The sequence below is a fragment of the Diabrotica virgifera genome, chromosome 2 (assembly GCF_917563875.1).
Source record: "Diabrotica virgifera virgifera chromosome 2, PGI_DIABVI_V3a".
Taxonomy (NCBI): Eukaryota; Metazoa; Arthropoda; class Insecta; order Coleoptera; family Chrysomelidae; genus Diabrotica; species Diabrotica virgifera.
The window spans coordinates 237,190,479-237,205,640 of record NC_065444.1 but is presented as its reverse complement, the minus strand read 5'-3'; the positions used below and the strand labels follow the sequence as shown (position 1 = coordinate 237,205,640).

Below are 15,162 nucleotides of genomic sequence, written 5' to 3'. Positions count from 1 at the left end.
ATGTTACCTGGGGCGTATTAATGGAATATTATAAACATTCATGCTTAAGTTAGCATTTTTAACCGATGTTTCCTTGACGAATTACTTGTAAAGGGCTTTGACCCACATATTTTTGTAATACTATATCTTGGTGGTTAGCATGTAAATGTCACGTAAGCACTGATGATGATTGGTCAACCAATCGAAAACTAGTTCTGTGATGTAGCCCTTTTTAGGGATTTTAAATATATACCTTTTATAAAGGATTTTATTGTTTTTTGTATTACATGGTATACAGCCAACTACAGGAAAACTTTTTCCTTGTGGATTTTTAATAATTTATACTTTATAAATAATTTATAATTTAACAACATATAACAACTGTAACATTCTTTCTCTCTTTTTTATTGGTTAAATATTTTGTTGTAGTGGACCTGATTATAAGGCTGAATTTGTAGAGTCTGAAACGGTCGTCTTATTAAAATAAAATCAATTGTGAGTCTTTGTCTTTCTTTCTTTTACCTTTCAATTAGAACTTTGTTAAATCTATATTTTTTTATTTAGCTTATTCATAAATTATAACATTATTCATAAATTTTGTTCAAATGTTTATTTTATGTACCACCACTGTCAATACAATTATAGTGTGTCAATACAATTATACTAAATGTTTAATTTGGTAATGTATTGTCCCATAATATGCTTATAAAAATTTAAGTAGATTAGTTTTCTCTAATTCACTACAACAACAATGTTTCCCAATACTAAGAATTTCTATTTGCCGATTACTCTCTCGATATCTCTTCAACTTGCTGCTGTAGTTCCTCCCTATGATTTTAAAAATCAAAAGCTAAAACAATCTAACCTTTTTAAAGGTTATTCAATATTTCTATCATGCCTTGTAATAGCAACATCTGTGATATTTGGCAGGGAAAGATTTTTGGTGTTTCTGGCACAACATTCAACACCGATGAAAATTCTGGATCTGTTAAATGAATTTTTTGGAATCGTTATGTTTCTAGTAACAACCCTGGGAGCAAACTTTTGGAACACTAACGAATGGTGTACCTTATATCAGAAGTTATCTAATGTTCCAAAAACGAATATCTGTAAAAACAAAGGTTGTCTTACAACAAATACAGTGTTTGTTCTTTCCACTATATTTGTGGGAATTTCACAAGGCGTCTTCTATTATGTATGGGGCAGCACCACTGTACTGGTATATGTATCATACAGTGTTCATTATTACATAGGCATGCTATTATCGTTTGAAATTCACGAAGTTACAAAATCTATCACAAAAAGTTATTATTTCATAAACAAGTCACTGTCGGATCTTCAAATCAAAGGAATCGAGTGTCATAAAGTGAAAATCTTAAAACTGGTGGAGGAACAATATCAAGAGTTATTTCAAATTGTGAACCACTTTAATAACGTGTTTGGCTGGTCTATTCTAACAGTTCTTTTTAACAATGGAATATTGCTGTTGAGTACCATTACCTTTATGACCTCAATAGGACAAACTAAAATAGACCTAAGCGAAAACGACATGAGGGGTCTATATATTGCCAACGCCGTTTTCACATGTGTAAGTGTCAATATTTTTTGTTCTAATATTTTTTATCAAAATCCCAAACTTACACAAATTGTTCATATATCAAATTTAATTTGAATTTGGAAATTTTATTAGATATTAGGTTAAATGTTTAATTATTAAAACCAACTCAAACACGTATAATGTTACCTCATGTCACTTGGCAACTTGTGTAAGATCCTAGGCAATTGAAATGACTCAAGAGTACAATTCGTTAAACCCTCTGTATATGAATCGGTATCAATAGGATATTCCAGGTTTGGGTATAAACCACCCGTCACGATATACTCGAATTCCTTCCCACCGTCAAAAAAACACTCGAGTTCCTTCCTACCTACCTAAGTTAATCCCTAATTTAGGAAGATGTAATAGGCTCTTCCCACGGCAGGGTCAAGGTATGGTAGGTAATCAAGAGGGGAGCAGATTAAGAACGTTGTGCAATTATTTATTATACTAAATTTCAAATTTCAAAAAATAATTTCTAACTTCTCTTTCACACTTTACCTAGGCTTAACACTGGAAGAAAAGGGCATAGTTGTAACTGGCGTGTTTAAAAAATTAAAACTTTTATACTTAATTGATTTTATAAATACACCAATTAACAAAACACACAAGACAAAACCTCAAAGTAAAATTAATTTTAAAAATACACAACAAAATTTGGTAAACAAACAACTTTCACTTTTATTGGTCACGGTAATTGATTTTTTAAATTCACAAGGGTAAGGGTTAATACTTTAATCCGCTGGAAGGAATTCGAGAGCTATATTGACTCAAAATTAGGGTTGCGAAGGAATTCGTGATCAGCCCTTCGTCAGAGATCCCGGTATATTGGCTCCGTGCGTCTCCCCTCTACTTACAGTCACGTGACACGCTGTCAGATTTTGTAAGGACGTTTTAACATTGAGTCTTATGGGATTATTTTGTTAAACTTGAATATTTTATTTTGTAGTGATAATAACCGAATACAATTGTTAGAATTCATTAGTTATTAATTTATACTGTAATTTATAGTGCAACAAAAATATTTTCTTTTTCGTTAATAAAGATTTATTGACATAAACTGCGATAGTGAGGTTATGTATATGTTACAGTTCAAGTTGATTCTCAGTTAGAGTCGACTCCAACTAGTTGGAGTCAACTCCAACTGAAACGAGCAGTAAAAGTTGATTTTAAAAATTTAAATCAACTTGTACTAGTTGGAGTTGACTCTTCCTGGATCGATTCAGTAAATGTTGATTATACGAGAATCTCTAGTGCATTTTTGATGAGTGTGCGTTTCTTTGTCTTGACCGTTTTAACTACTTATTAGTAGAGTCTGTAACGTCGTCCCCGTTAGGTTAATTATTCTGATTCGATTTTTTGCACAAACTTACTCAAAGAAATACATCCGTATAACAATCCTTATAACAAATACACAGGGTGTCACGCGGTACCGCGGTCGAAAAATTGTTTAACCAATTTTTGTTAAATTCACAAAAATAATTTTTATCTACTTTATCTCATATTATGTAAGTAAAGGTTTTATTGTGTGAAAATTGTAAATATAGATGGCAGTACATGAAGGGCTTAAAGTGTGTCTGAAGTAACAATGTATTTTAAATGGCTTTTAATTTTTCGCACTGTTTTTTATGGATATGGATTATCAATAAACATCAAGAAAACTAAATTTATGAGGATATCAAAAACTCAGAATAATGATGAAAGCCTGACAATTAAAGGTAAAACTTTAGAACAAGTAGAAAACTATAACTATCTTGGTACAATAATTAATCACACAAACGATTACTCAAAAGAAATCAAAGTTCGAATAGAGAAAGCAAGAACAAACTTCAATAAAATGAGAAAGGTACTTTGTGCAAGAGAACTGAAATTAGACTTGAGAGTTAGGCTGGCAAGCATTTTTTCGACTCTGCTTTACGGGATAGAAGCATAGACTCTTAACGCATCGACTACTAAAAAGTTGGAAGCATTTGAACTGTGGGTGTATAGAAGAATCCTGAAGATATCATGGACCGAGCATATAACAAACAACGAAGTCATGAAAAGAGTCAACAAAAGACTGGAAATATTGGAAACCATCAAGACACGAAAGCTGCAGTACCTGGGGCATGTTATGCGTAATGAGAGATACAACGTACTTCAGTTGATTATACAGGGGAAAATCCAGGGCAAGAGAAGTGTAGGAAGGAGACGAATTTCGTGGTTGCGTAACTTAAGAGATTCGTACGAATGCACATCAACCGAACTGTTTAGAGCAGCAGCATCTAAGATCAGAATAGCCATGATGATTGCCAACCTCCGTCGCGGAGATGGCACGTGAAGAAGAAGAAGAAGAAGAAGAAGACTGTTTTTTAGCACACTTTCATATAATTAAACATCCTTAACTTTCGCCTTCGGGAGGAAATCAGACTCGCCCTTGCAACGGCAACTGAAATGCTCACAAAACAGCGACCACGGAAGCAAAGATGGATGACAGAGGAAATATTGGATTTAATGGATAAAAGAAGAAAATTTAAACAGCACAAAGCAATGTACAAAGCATTAAATAGAACCATTAAACAAAAAATAAAAATTGCAAAAGAAAAATGGATAACAGAGCAATGTGAAGAAATCGAAAACTTATATAAAAAACAACAAATCTGTAGGAAAAGATGAAAAACCAGCTGAGCTGTTGAAGTTAATCAACGAGAAAACTTAAACCTTCTTCTTGGACTATTTAATAATGTTTACAATACAGGGACTATCCCTAAAATATGGCTTGAATCAATCTTCATACCACTACCTACAGAGAAGAATGCCAAATTATGCCAGGACTTCCGCCTTATAAGTCTATTAAATAACATTCTAAAACTTTTCTTGCGTATCATACAGAACAGAATATACAGTAAGTCTCGGTTATCCGCCCTTCATTTATCCGCCGTTCCGTTTTATCCGCCGCTCCATTTAAGTAATATTTTTTTTTCAAATTTATATAACTTTGAAAATATTAAAGAATGAGTAAAAATTTTTTAAGATGAGATAAAATAAGCCGAGCATTCCGAGCAACAAGAAGAAAGAGCTGTCGATATTATGATGCTACAAGATGGCGAGTATTGGCAGCAACAAAACGAGATACATCAGCAAGGCAGATGAAAATCGCTAGTTTTTTTCGTTCATCCTAAATCATTCTATCTACAATGTCCAATGTCAGTCAAAATTAAACTGATTCTCTTCTTCTTCTTCTTGTGCCACTCCTATCGGAGACTGGAAATCATCAAGGGCTCAAGTTGTGTTTCATTTAACGCTCCCTATTATCCGCCATTTTTGCTTATTCGCCCTTCCGTCGGCCTGTTTATGGCGGATAACCGAGACTCTAATGTATTATAAAAAATGTGATGAGGTCACCGGTCAAGAACAATTTGGCTTCAGGAAAGGTATGGGGACACGAGAAGCAATATTCTGTCTTCAAACTCTGGCACAAAGATACAAAGATCAGCAAGCAGACCTTTTTATCTGTTTCATAGATTTTGAAAAAGCATTCGATAGGGTGACGCACAAGACCTTGATAGAAAGATTGAACAACATCGGAGTCGACAAAAGAGATTCTAAAATTATAGAGACTATTTATTGGAACCAGGCAGCAATCGTAAAGACCAATGGTAATACGTCAAGGCCAATTGAAATACAACGAGGTGTTAGACAGGGTTGTGTGCTATTACCCATACTTTTAACGTCTACTCTTAGGTAATATTTGCGAACTCTTTATCGCACTCTTCAGAAGGAATCAGGATAAACGGTCAGAGAGTAAATAACATCCGCTATGCAGATGACACAGTATTAATGACTGATTCGGACCATAGTCTGCACATACTGTTGGATAGGGATACTGAGAGTTGTGAAAAAATGGGGATGAAGATCAATACTGCGAAAACCAAAGTTATAAAAATATCAAGGAACAAAAATTTACCTCTTCCAATAAATATGTGAAACACCAACTTGAATACGTAAGCCAGTACAAATATCTTGGTTGCTGGTTCAACAATCAACTTGATTATAAACAAGAAGTCAAGAGCGAAAATACAGGTAGCCCGACATGGGTTTATCAAAATGAAAAGCTTATTTTGTAACAGCATTAATATCAGCCTTAGATGTCGTTTTCTGCATTGCTATGTGTGGTCAATACTTTTGTATATAACGGAGGCCTGGACACAACACAATACTGATGAACAAGCCTTTGAACTCTGGCTTTATAGCAGTGACTTGAAAATACCTTGGACAACCCACACCACCAACGAATATGTTCTGAGGAGAATAGGTACAAGTAGGGAACTGCTAAAAATCATTAAAGTCAGAAAAGTTAGCTACCTGGGACACATAATGAGAAACGAAAAGTACCGCCTCACGCAACTGATCATCCAGGGTAAGATTGAAGGAAAACGGGGTCCCGGTAGGCGCCAGATTTCATGGCTTAGAAATATCAGAGACTGGACCGGCCTTGATTCAACATCTTTGTTTAGAGCCGCATTGGACAGATACAGATTTGCCAGTGTAGTCGCTAACCTCCACTAAAGGAGAAAGCACCACAAGAAGAAGAACTTTCGCCTTGTTATGGTGATGACATGTGAGCAATAAATTACAAAAAAAGTGTTTTTGTGGTTTGACAGAAGTTTGAATTTTTAAATGTCAAAATGGTGCAATGGTGCATCTCACTCGCACTCACATTGATAGCTGCGTCAATACGCTCCTAGCGCTCATTGTTAATAATTAAAAATAACCGCTTAGTAATACAATAATAACAAAAATTTCTTCAGTATCTTGTAGGGGGGTCGTTAAAATTTTATTTGGTGACTTTCGGACTTTCTCGTGACTTTCGGTGACTTTCTCGTCACTTTCGGTGACTAATATAATTTTTAACTGAGTTATTAAGCCTTGAAAATGGTCATTTTCGTATTTTGCAAATTTTAAATCGCGTATAACTCAAGAACAATAAATTTTACAGAAAAATCACAAAAGACCTCTTTTGACCTTGCTCCGAATGACCCAAATGATGTAAAGAAAATTGTCTTGCTTCCAAGTCTTGCTTCCATACAGTCATGATCTGAACTTGTCAGATAGAGCTCATTGGTACCTCGGGCGAAAAACATTGGATATCTTAATCATCCATGTTATAATTCACATCTTAGTCATATGTTCCGATGACGGATCAATTGTAAAGGGTTTTTACCCTGTTATTTTTACTTTGGTGGCTTGCATGTAGATTCTAAGATTGCACTGATGATGATCGGTCAACCGATTGAAAACTAGTTCTGTCTTTGATGTAGCCCTGTATAGGGATTTTAACAAATATACCTTTTATAAAGGATTTTATGTCTTTGACACTTTGTTAACGCTCGGAGCGAATAGATACGAATTCATAAGCTGAAAAGTCAACGATTGTTTCTTGAAACTTCCCACTTCAAGTGGATAGCTACAAAAGTTCCATCTACTGTGATGGCTATAAACGAAACACGACTAGATAAAGTCGGTTTCTATCTTTTTTTTGCATGAAATATGCGTGAATGTAGGACTTCGGCAAAAGCCTTGCTGATTGTCAAGTACAATTTATTAATTAAACGTTTAATTTGGTAACGTATTGTAACATTGTAATGCATTGCATTTTGTAACGTTATAAAAATCTAAGTAGATTAGTTTTCTCTAATCCGCAACAGCAACAATGTTTCCCAATACTAAGAATTTCTATTTGACGATTACTCTCTTAATATTTCTCCCACTTGCGGCAGTAGTTCCTCCCTACGATTTTAAAAACCAAAATCTAAAACAATCTAAATTGTTTAACGGTTATTCAATATTGCTTTTATGCCTTCTAATAGCGACATCTGTGATATTCAGCAGGGAAAGGTTTGTGGTGTACAACATTCGACACCGATGAAAATTCTGGATTTGCTAAATGAATTTTGTTGAATCGTTATGTTTCTATTCTAGTGGCAGCCCTGGGCCTGGGCCTAGATTCCGTGCACTGTAGATATCTACAGTCGCTTTCTGTCGATGGCAATTGTCATAAAAATATTTGAATTTTTAGTTTTAATTAAAATATTTTCTTGTTTTACTAAGTGTCACTTCAGCATCAATTAGAGTATAACCTAGCAAAACTAGAAAATAATTCAATTAAAGCTAAAAATTCAAATATTTTCATGACAATTGACATCGATAGAAGCTTCTAATTGATGCTGAAGTGACACTTAGTAAAACAAGAAAATATTTGAATTAAAACTAAAACTTCAAATATTTTCATGTCAATTGCCATCGACAGAAAGCGACTGTAGATATCTACAGTGCACGGAATCTAGGCCCTGGGTGCAAACTTTTGGTATAGTAAAACTAATCTAGACATGATCCTTCAAACACGAAAATTTTTCATTAACACAATATCTGGTGTAGCATTCCTTAAGCTACCCTCTTTAATAGATACATTTAATCCTTAATTTATGACTATTTGCAAGGGCGTGCACTAGAGTATTTCCATTACCGAAATTTTAATTTCAGAAGTAGATAATCTTATCACTATTCTATACCGAAAGTCGCTTTACTTTCACTTCAAGTGGCCCCGAGGGTAAGTCTATCGGGGCTGAATATAGTTTGACAAAACATTTTATGATAGAAAAATTACTACTCATATAGGTACGTAATCCATCTGTTATTTTTTATTTTTTTTTTATTGTTGGCATAGACTTACCAATCCATGTGTAAATATAACCAAATCATTAAATTAGAGAAAATAAAATATACTTTTTAAGATGTAGATACAGGAAAATTTATACCTAAAGCATTGTTCCTAAAGGTACGTATAGATATGCGCGCCGAACGCATATTAGCCTAATAAAATAAAAAAAAACTCAAAATGTAAATTCGTACAGGTTAAAACAAATTTTATATCAAAGTTTAGGTGGGTAAAAAAGATATTTTCGAGAAAGTATCCAAATCATACAAGGGATCATTGTTTAAATAATTAAAAAGGGGTCATTTTTGCAAAAAAATACTTTTTTAACTGATGAGGTAATTCACTTATTAGTGAAGGTCTATGGGATATTTTTCTGCAAAGTTGAAGAGAAAATCTTTCAAATAAGACTTACCAAATTAAATTTGACCCCCTATTTATTTAAATAATTGTATATAAAACTTTAAAAACAAATTTGCAAAAAAATATTTTTAGCGTTTTAAATAAGCACTATAAAATATCTTTTTTTACAGACTAAGTTGCGCTATGTTACCAGTATTAAGCAAAAAAAAATTGGTCAAAAAATATTTAATATTTTTTGAGATATTGAATTTGTTTATTAAATGTTACTATATTTTCAATTGCAAAAACGCGGTTGTTGCCAAAGAAATACTCACCTGATTAAGATCTCATTATTTTTATTTTTATGTATATTTTCGATAAATATATTGATAAATTCGAATTTCAATTAAACTCCCCCCTAAAATGGCATTTGAAAATTATTCAAATTTGTTTATAATTTGTTTTTTTAATAACGTCGCAGGGATTAAGTATTTTGAAATGCCGTTTCGACAATTGGGTTCCTGGGAATTTTTTACTAATTAACAAAATTTTTTTGTCGTTTTTTCTTCTTCTTTTTTTTTCTTTGAGTTATATTACTACGGGCTCTTTTAGGGTTAAATTTTATTAAGAATGTCGAATCTCTGAGTTGTAGATTCTAGATCTAAAAATATTGAGATTTAACTAAAATCTCTTAAATAAAATGTGGCTACTTACTGAGTTACAGGGTGTTTTATTTAAAAATTTAAAAATTATTTTTACCAAGTACTTTAAAACTATTTGACGTATCCTTATCATACTTGGTAGAAAGTGTAGCTATTATACACCCTACTAAATTGTGATTAATAAACGTTTCTGGCTAGTGCCAGAGGCGTACGACAGGGGATAGTGAATGATTGACCCTTCCCAAATTCTACGCCACTGAGTGAATTACTATTTTAGCGAAATTTTTCGATTCTCCAATACTTTGTATGTAAATAACTTTATTGGTATCGATAAAGTCATCAGGTTAAAAGATATTGGAAGTTTAAAACGAATGAATGAATGAATCAAAATAAATATGCCGTTTCATTTTTAACGTCCTATATCTCGAAAACTAATGGCTTAATCGTTACCAGTAAAGAGTATGTTATTTACATAGAAAGTATTAGAGAATCGAAAAATTTCGCTAAAATAGTAATTCCCTCAGTGGCGTAGAATTTGAGAAGGGTCAACCATTAACTATCCCCTGTCGTACGCCTCTGGTAGTAGCTAGAAACTTTTGTTTATCACAATTTAGTAGACTGTATAGTACCCACACTTTCTGCCAAGTATGGTAAGGATACGTCAAATAGTTTGAAAGTGCTTGGTAAAAATAATTTTTAAATTTTTAAATAAAACACCCTGTAACTCAGTAAGTAGCCACATTTTATTTAAGTGAATTTAGACCAATCTTAATATTTTAAGGTCTAGAATCTACAATTTACAGATTCGAAATTCTTAATGAAACTTAACCCTAAAAGGGCCCGTAGTAATATAACTCCAAGAAAAAAAAAAAGAAAAGAAAAAAAACACAAAAAAATTTATTAATTATTAAAAAATTCCCAAGAATCCAATTATCGAAACAGTATTTCAAAATATTTAATCCCCGCGACGTTATTGAAAAAACAAATTATAAACAAATTTGAATAATTTTCAAATGCAATTTTAGGGGGAAGTTTAATTGAAATTTGAATTTATCAATACATTTATCAAAAATATACAAAAAAATAAAAATAATAAGATTTAATACAGGTGAATATTTCTTTGGCAATAACCGCGTTCTTGCAATTGAAAATAGAGTAACATTTAATAAACAAATTCAATATATCAAAAAATATTAAATATTTTTGGACCAATTTTTTTTTGCTTAATACTGATAACATAGTGCAACTTTACCTGTAAAGTAAGATATTTTATAGTGCTTATTTAAAACGCTAAAAATAATTATTTGCAAATTTGTTTTTAAAGTTTTATGTATAATTATTTAAATAAATAGGAGGTCAAATTTAATTTTGTATCTCTTATGTGAAGAATTTACCCTTCAACTTTGTAGAAAACAACCCTATACACCTTGATTAGTAATTGAATGACCTCAGCAGTTAAAAAAGTAAGTTTTTTGCAAAAATTACCCCTTTTTAATTATTTAAACAATGATCCCCTTGTATGATTTGGATACTTTCTTGAAAATATCTTTTGTACCCACCTAAACTTTGATATAAAATTTGTTTCAACCTGTACGAATTTACATTTTGATTTACATGTAGTGTAATTTTATTTTACTAGACTATATGCATGCGATATGTGGCGGGTTCGTTAGATTAGTACGCGTTAGCATGATACCGTTGACTGATAAATATACTGGAAGATACGAAACTAAATAAGCGTTTATGTACGACACCATGCAGTGGTTTTAGAAATAGATGGCGTTAGCAGCTTTCTAGGTACGAGATTGAATTTACCTGAGACAACGATGAGACGTATTCAGGTAGCTTTGGTTATCGGAATTTGTGGTCGGTCGGGTCGACCGGATTATAATAAAAATTATTTATTTCTTTTGATGTATTTAAATTTGAGTTCTCATTCAACGATATCAATGGCAATCTTTAAAATAATTATTGGAGTATACCTATGTATTACTTTCTAAACTCGTTTTTAAATTAGCAAGAATAATTGTAGTTGTAATTTGTCTTTTAATTTGAATTCTTGAAACAAATCATTGAATATTCTAAAGTTTATTTAATAATTTTATATAATATATATATTTATATATATATATATATATATATATATATATATATATATATATATATATATATATATATATATATATATATATATATATATATATATATATATATATATATATATGTTATAATATATTTAACACGATATAACTTAATAAAATAAACACAAAACACAATATAAGTTATAAATAAATTCCAATAAACACAGCAAATACGCTAATGTCACTGTAATTGAAAATGACGAAACTCACTCATTTTGTTTTATATCATATTTAACCCTATATTGCATAGCGTTGCTTTAAGGTAACACCAAAATTACCTCCGTTAGAAAACTAACCTTTAATCATTAAGTAAATTTAAACAGCGTATTGTGTTCTGAAATATACATTCTATCTATGTAATCACGCAAACTCCTACGTCATTATGTCAAGACAAGTTTTCGCGCCAAAAGACCGCGGGCGTTGTCAGTTGTGTGTTATAAGCGAGAGGTAGAAGATCTTTCAACTTGTTTTCTTGTTGTACACCATTTTTGAACGTACAATTGGTTACTTTTTTTAATAAGCTTATGTGAGGGAAGTAATTCCTAGTAATTTTATAATTGTAAATATAAAATAAGAATCACTAATCAAGTTGTAAACAGGTGTTGCTTTAAGGCAACTTTATGCAATTGAATCATGGAACTCTCTGAAGTTAGTGTAAATCGATTCTGTGGAAATCGGACTAACAGAAATGAAACTGTTGTTATAAGACCAGTGCCAGATGATTCTGATGAGAGTAAAACAAAATCTGCTTGTACAAAACCTATTTTTGTAAAACAAAAATTGCATTACCTATTCCGAAGTGGAAAGGTAATATACCAGACAAATGAAATAAAACAACCAATAGAATACTTAACTAAATTTTTTGATGACGAGTTGATTGGAACTCTAATAGAACAATCAAATTTATGTAGTATTAAAAAAAAAGCCCAAATAAGCCACTTGGTGTAAAAAAAATGAAATTGAACAATTTATTGGTATGTCATGCTTCATGTCTACCTATATTATAAACTACCACAATAACCAATGTTTTGGAATTCAAAAACGATAATTATTTACCCAAGTAGCCGATGTAATGTCTGTGAATCAATTTGAGGCTATAAAAAAATTACTATGAGCGACAATACTAGACAACCATCTAAATAATCTCCAGATTATGACTATTCATACAAAATAAGACCGTTGATCACTGAAGTGAACGAAGTATGTTCTACAATTCCACTTGGAGAGTTCTTTTCAAAGGAAGAAGCAGTGTAATCTAAAAAAACCGAAAAAGTGGGGATATAAAATTTTTGTTTTATCTGATAAATGTAGTTTAATTGCATATAGTCCAAGTAATGAAGCTTAAAATAGGACAAAACCTCGCAATTTTTACAGAATGGATCGATTTGTTTGAAAATTTGAGAATGAGTAGTGGATAGTCCAAGGATCAAAATTTATATGAGGCCGAAAGGCGCTTTTACGATGGGGGTGGTTGCCACCCCATGTCGGGATGGAAATTTTTTATTTTATTTTGACCGCAAAAGTTGGTAAAAACATTAATTCTAAGCAAAAAAACGTTCTATACATTTTTTTGATAAAATTAATAGTTTTCGATTCATTCGCTATCGAAGATCTTAGTTTTATATCGAAAAAATCAATGTTTTAAATCAGTTTTCTGCTAATAACTCAAAAATATTTCGTTTTATCAAAAAAACTTTGCTTAACAAAAATGTACCTTTAAAAAAAACAAACAAATGCGTTTATTTTAATTTTCTTTAAGACCAATAGTAATGGAGCTCTTCTTTATTATATGTTAGCTCTTCTTCGTCAAATGCTAAATATTGTAGTTTCAAAGTCAAAAGACTATATAGACGTAAAAACTATATATTTTTCGAGGATAACTTATTCAAACTAATTTAAAGTATTTAAAAATATCTATCTCCTGAAATTAAAATGTAGTCTCTAGCTCAAAAATTAAGTGACTTATTATGAAAAGAATGTCAGTCCCTATTTTTTTCAGCGAAAAAGTGATCGGAAACTTGCCCCTTCTCACAACCCTAATTAAAATTAGTCATTAACCTTATTTCGTCTTCTTCATTTTTGTATTATTAATAGGTTTTAGAGGTTTGACCGGCTTATAATGATTAGTTTTTAAAAAAATGGAGTTAAAAGCAAATAACGAATTTTTGTAGTTTGGTAAAAAATGCCCTTTTCTTCATAATATAAAGATTAGCATCATAGATACGAAAAAATATTTAAATATAAAATTGTAGGCTATTTAATTCTCAAGAATATGGTTTAAAAAAATTTTTTTACGGCAAAAATTGAGTGAGCTAGTGACAATTAAAACTTGTAATGACATACAAAAACCACCTTTATTACCAACCCTTTCAATGTCACTTCTTTTGCGACTGAGGATTTTAAAAGGATTTAATATTAATAGGCTTATAGATCTTACAGAAACCTACAAAATTCTTTTTTAACAAACTTTCTAGGATAAAAAATAAAAAGTTACGGTTAAAAACTCAATATATTTTTTTGAAAAAAAAAAGAGAAATCCAATTGGAAGCATAATAATGTAAGTTAGCGGTGTTTTTAGTCATTGGCCTTATTTATTCTTCTTTATTTATACATTATTAATAGATTACAGAAGTTTGACTGGCTTAGAATGATAAGTTTTTAAAAAACTGGAGTTAAAAACGAATAACGAATTTTTGTAGTTTGGTAAAAAATGCCATTTTCTTCAGAATAGAAAGATTAGCATCAGAGATACGAAAAAATGTTTAAATATAAAATTGTAGGTTATTTAATTCCCAGGAACTTGGTTTGAAGCAATTTTTTCTACGGCAAAAATTGAGTGAATCGTAAATGAGTGTATTATCGAAAAACATTGATTTTTCGATATAAAACTAACGCTTTCCCTAGCGAATAAATCGAAAACTATTGATTTTATAAAAAAAAGTTTATAGAGCATTTTTGCTTAAAATGAATGTTTTTATCAACTTTTGCGGTCAAAATATAATAAAATATTTCCCCTCCGAGATGGGGTGGCAACCACCCCCCATGGTAAAAGCGCCTTTCGGCATCATATAGATTTTGATCCTTGGACTACCCACTACTTACTCTCAAATTTTCAAGCAAATCGATCCATCCTGTAAGAATTGCGAGGTGAAAAGCTTCGGTTCCTGGACTAATATTGTTGCTAACAGTACTTACACATTCCGAATTTTCCAAAAAAAGGGGAACTGACGCAAAAATTAAATTAGGGGAACATTTATGTTCATAATTAGAGCTCGGGAAATATGCAAAATGCATATTAAGTGCATATTTGCGTATTTTGGATAAATTTTGTAAGTGCATATGCATTTATTAAAATTGCATATTTTTAGACTTTTTTGCATTTTTTGCATAGATGCATTTTAAAGAGAAATGAGAAGTCCCAGATCTAAACAATAATAGTATAGTATAGTTGATCCAAAAGATGACATAACCCAGACATCCAAAGTGAAAGTTATCCTTCCACACCAAATTGTTCTATATGGTCCACACAATGTCCAGAAAAAAGTCACACCATTTTGAGCGTCGGGTTTGGGGGGGAGAGGGGAGAGAAATCGGTAAATTCGTAGTTTTTTAAGTTTTTCGCCAATATTTCTAAATCTATGCGGTTTAGCATGAACAACCCCCTATACAAAATTATTCTACATTAAATTTGAAATAAAAAAGGTCCTATGCATAATCTTTCTAAAATGAATGGTTCCAAAGTTACGG

At 31.5% G+C, this 15,162-nt stretch overlaps 1 protein-coding gene across 1 annotated transcript in view; it reads left to right on the top strand.

Moving 5' to 3' along the window:
• The first annotated feature begins 730 nt into the window (after positions 1-730).
• The window catches only part of LOC126880498 (gustatory receptor 68a-like), a 111,234-nt gene continuing 96,802 nt past the window's right edge, over positions 731-15,162 (top strand). Inside the window, exon 1 of the mRNA XM_050644378.1 lies at positions 731-1,567. Within this exon, the coding sequence (XP_050500335.1) occupies positions 731-1,567 (837 nt within the window). The remainder of the gene's footprint in view (positions 1,568-15,162) is intronic.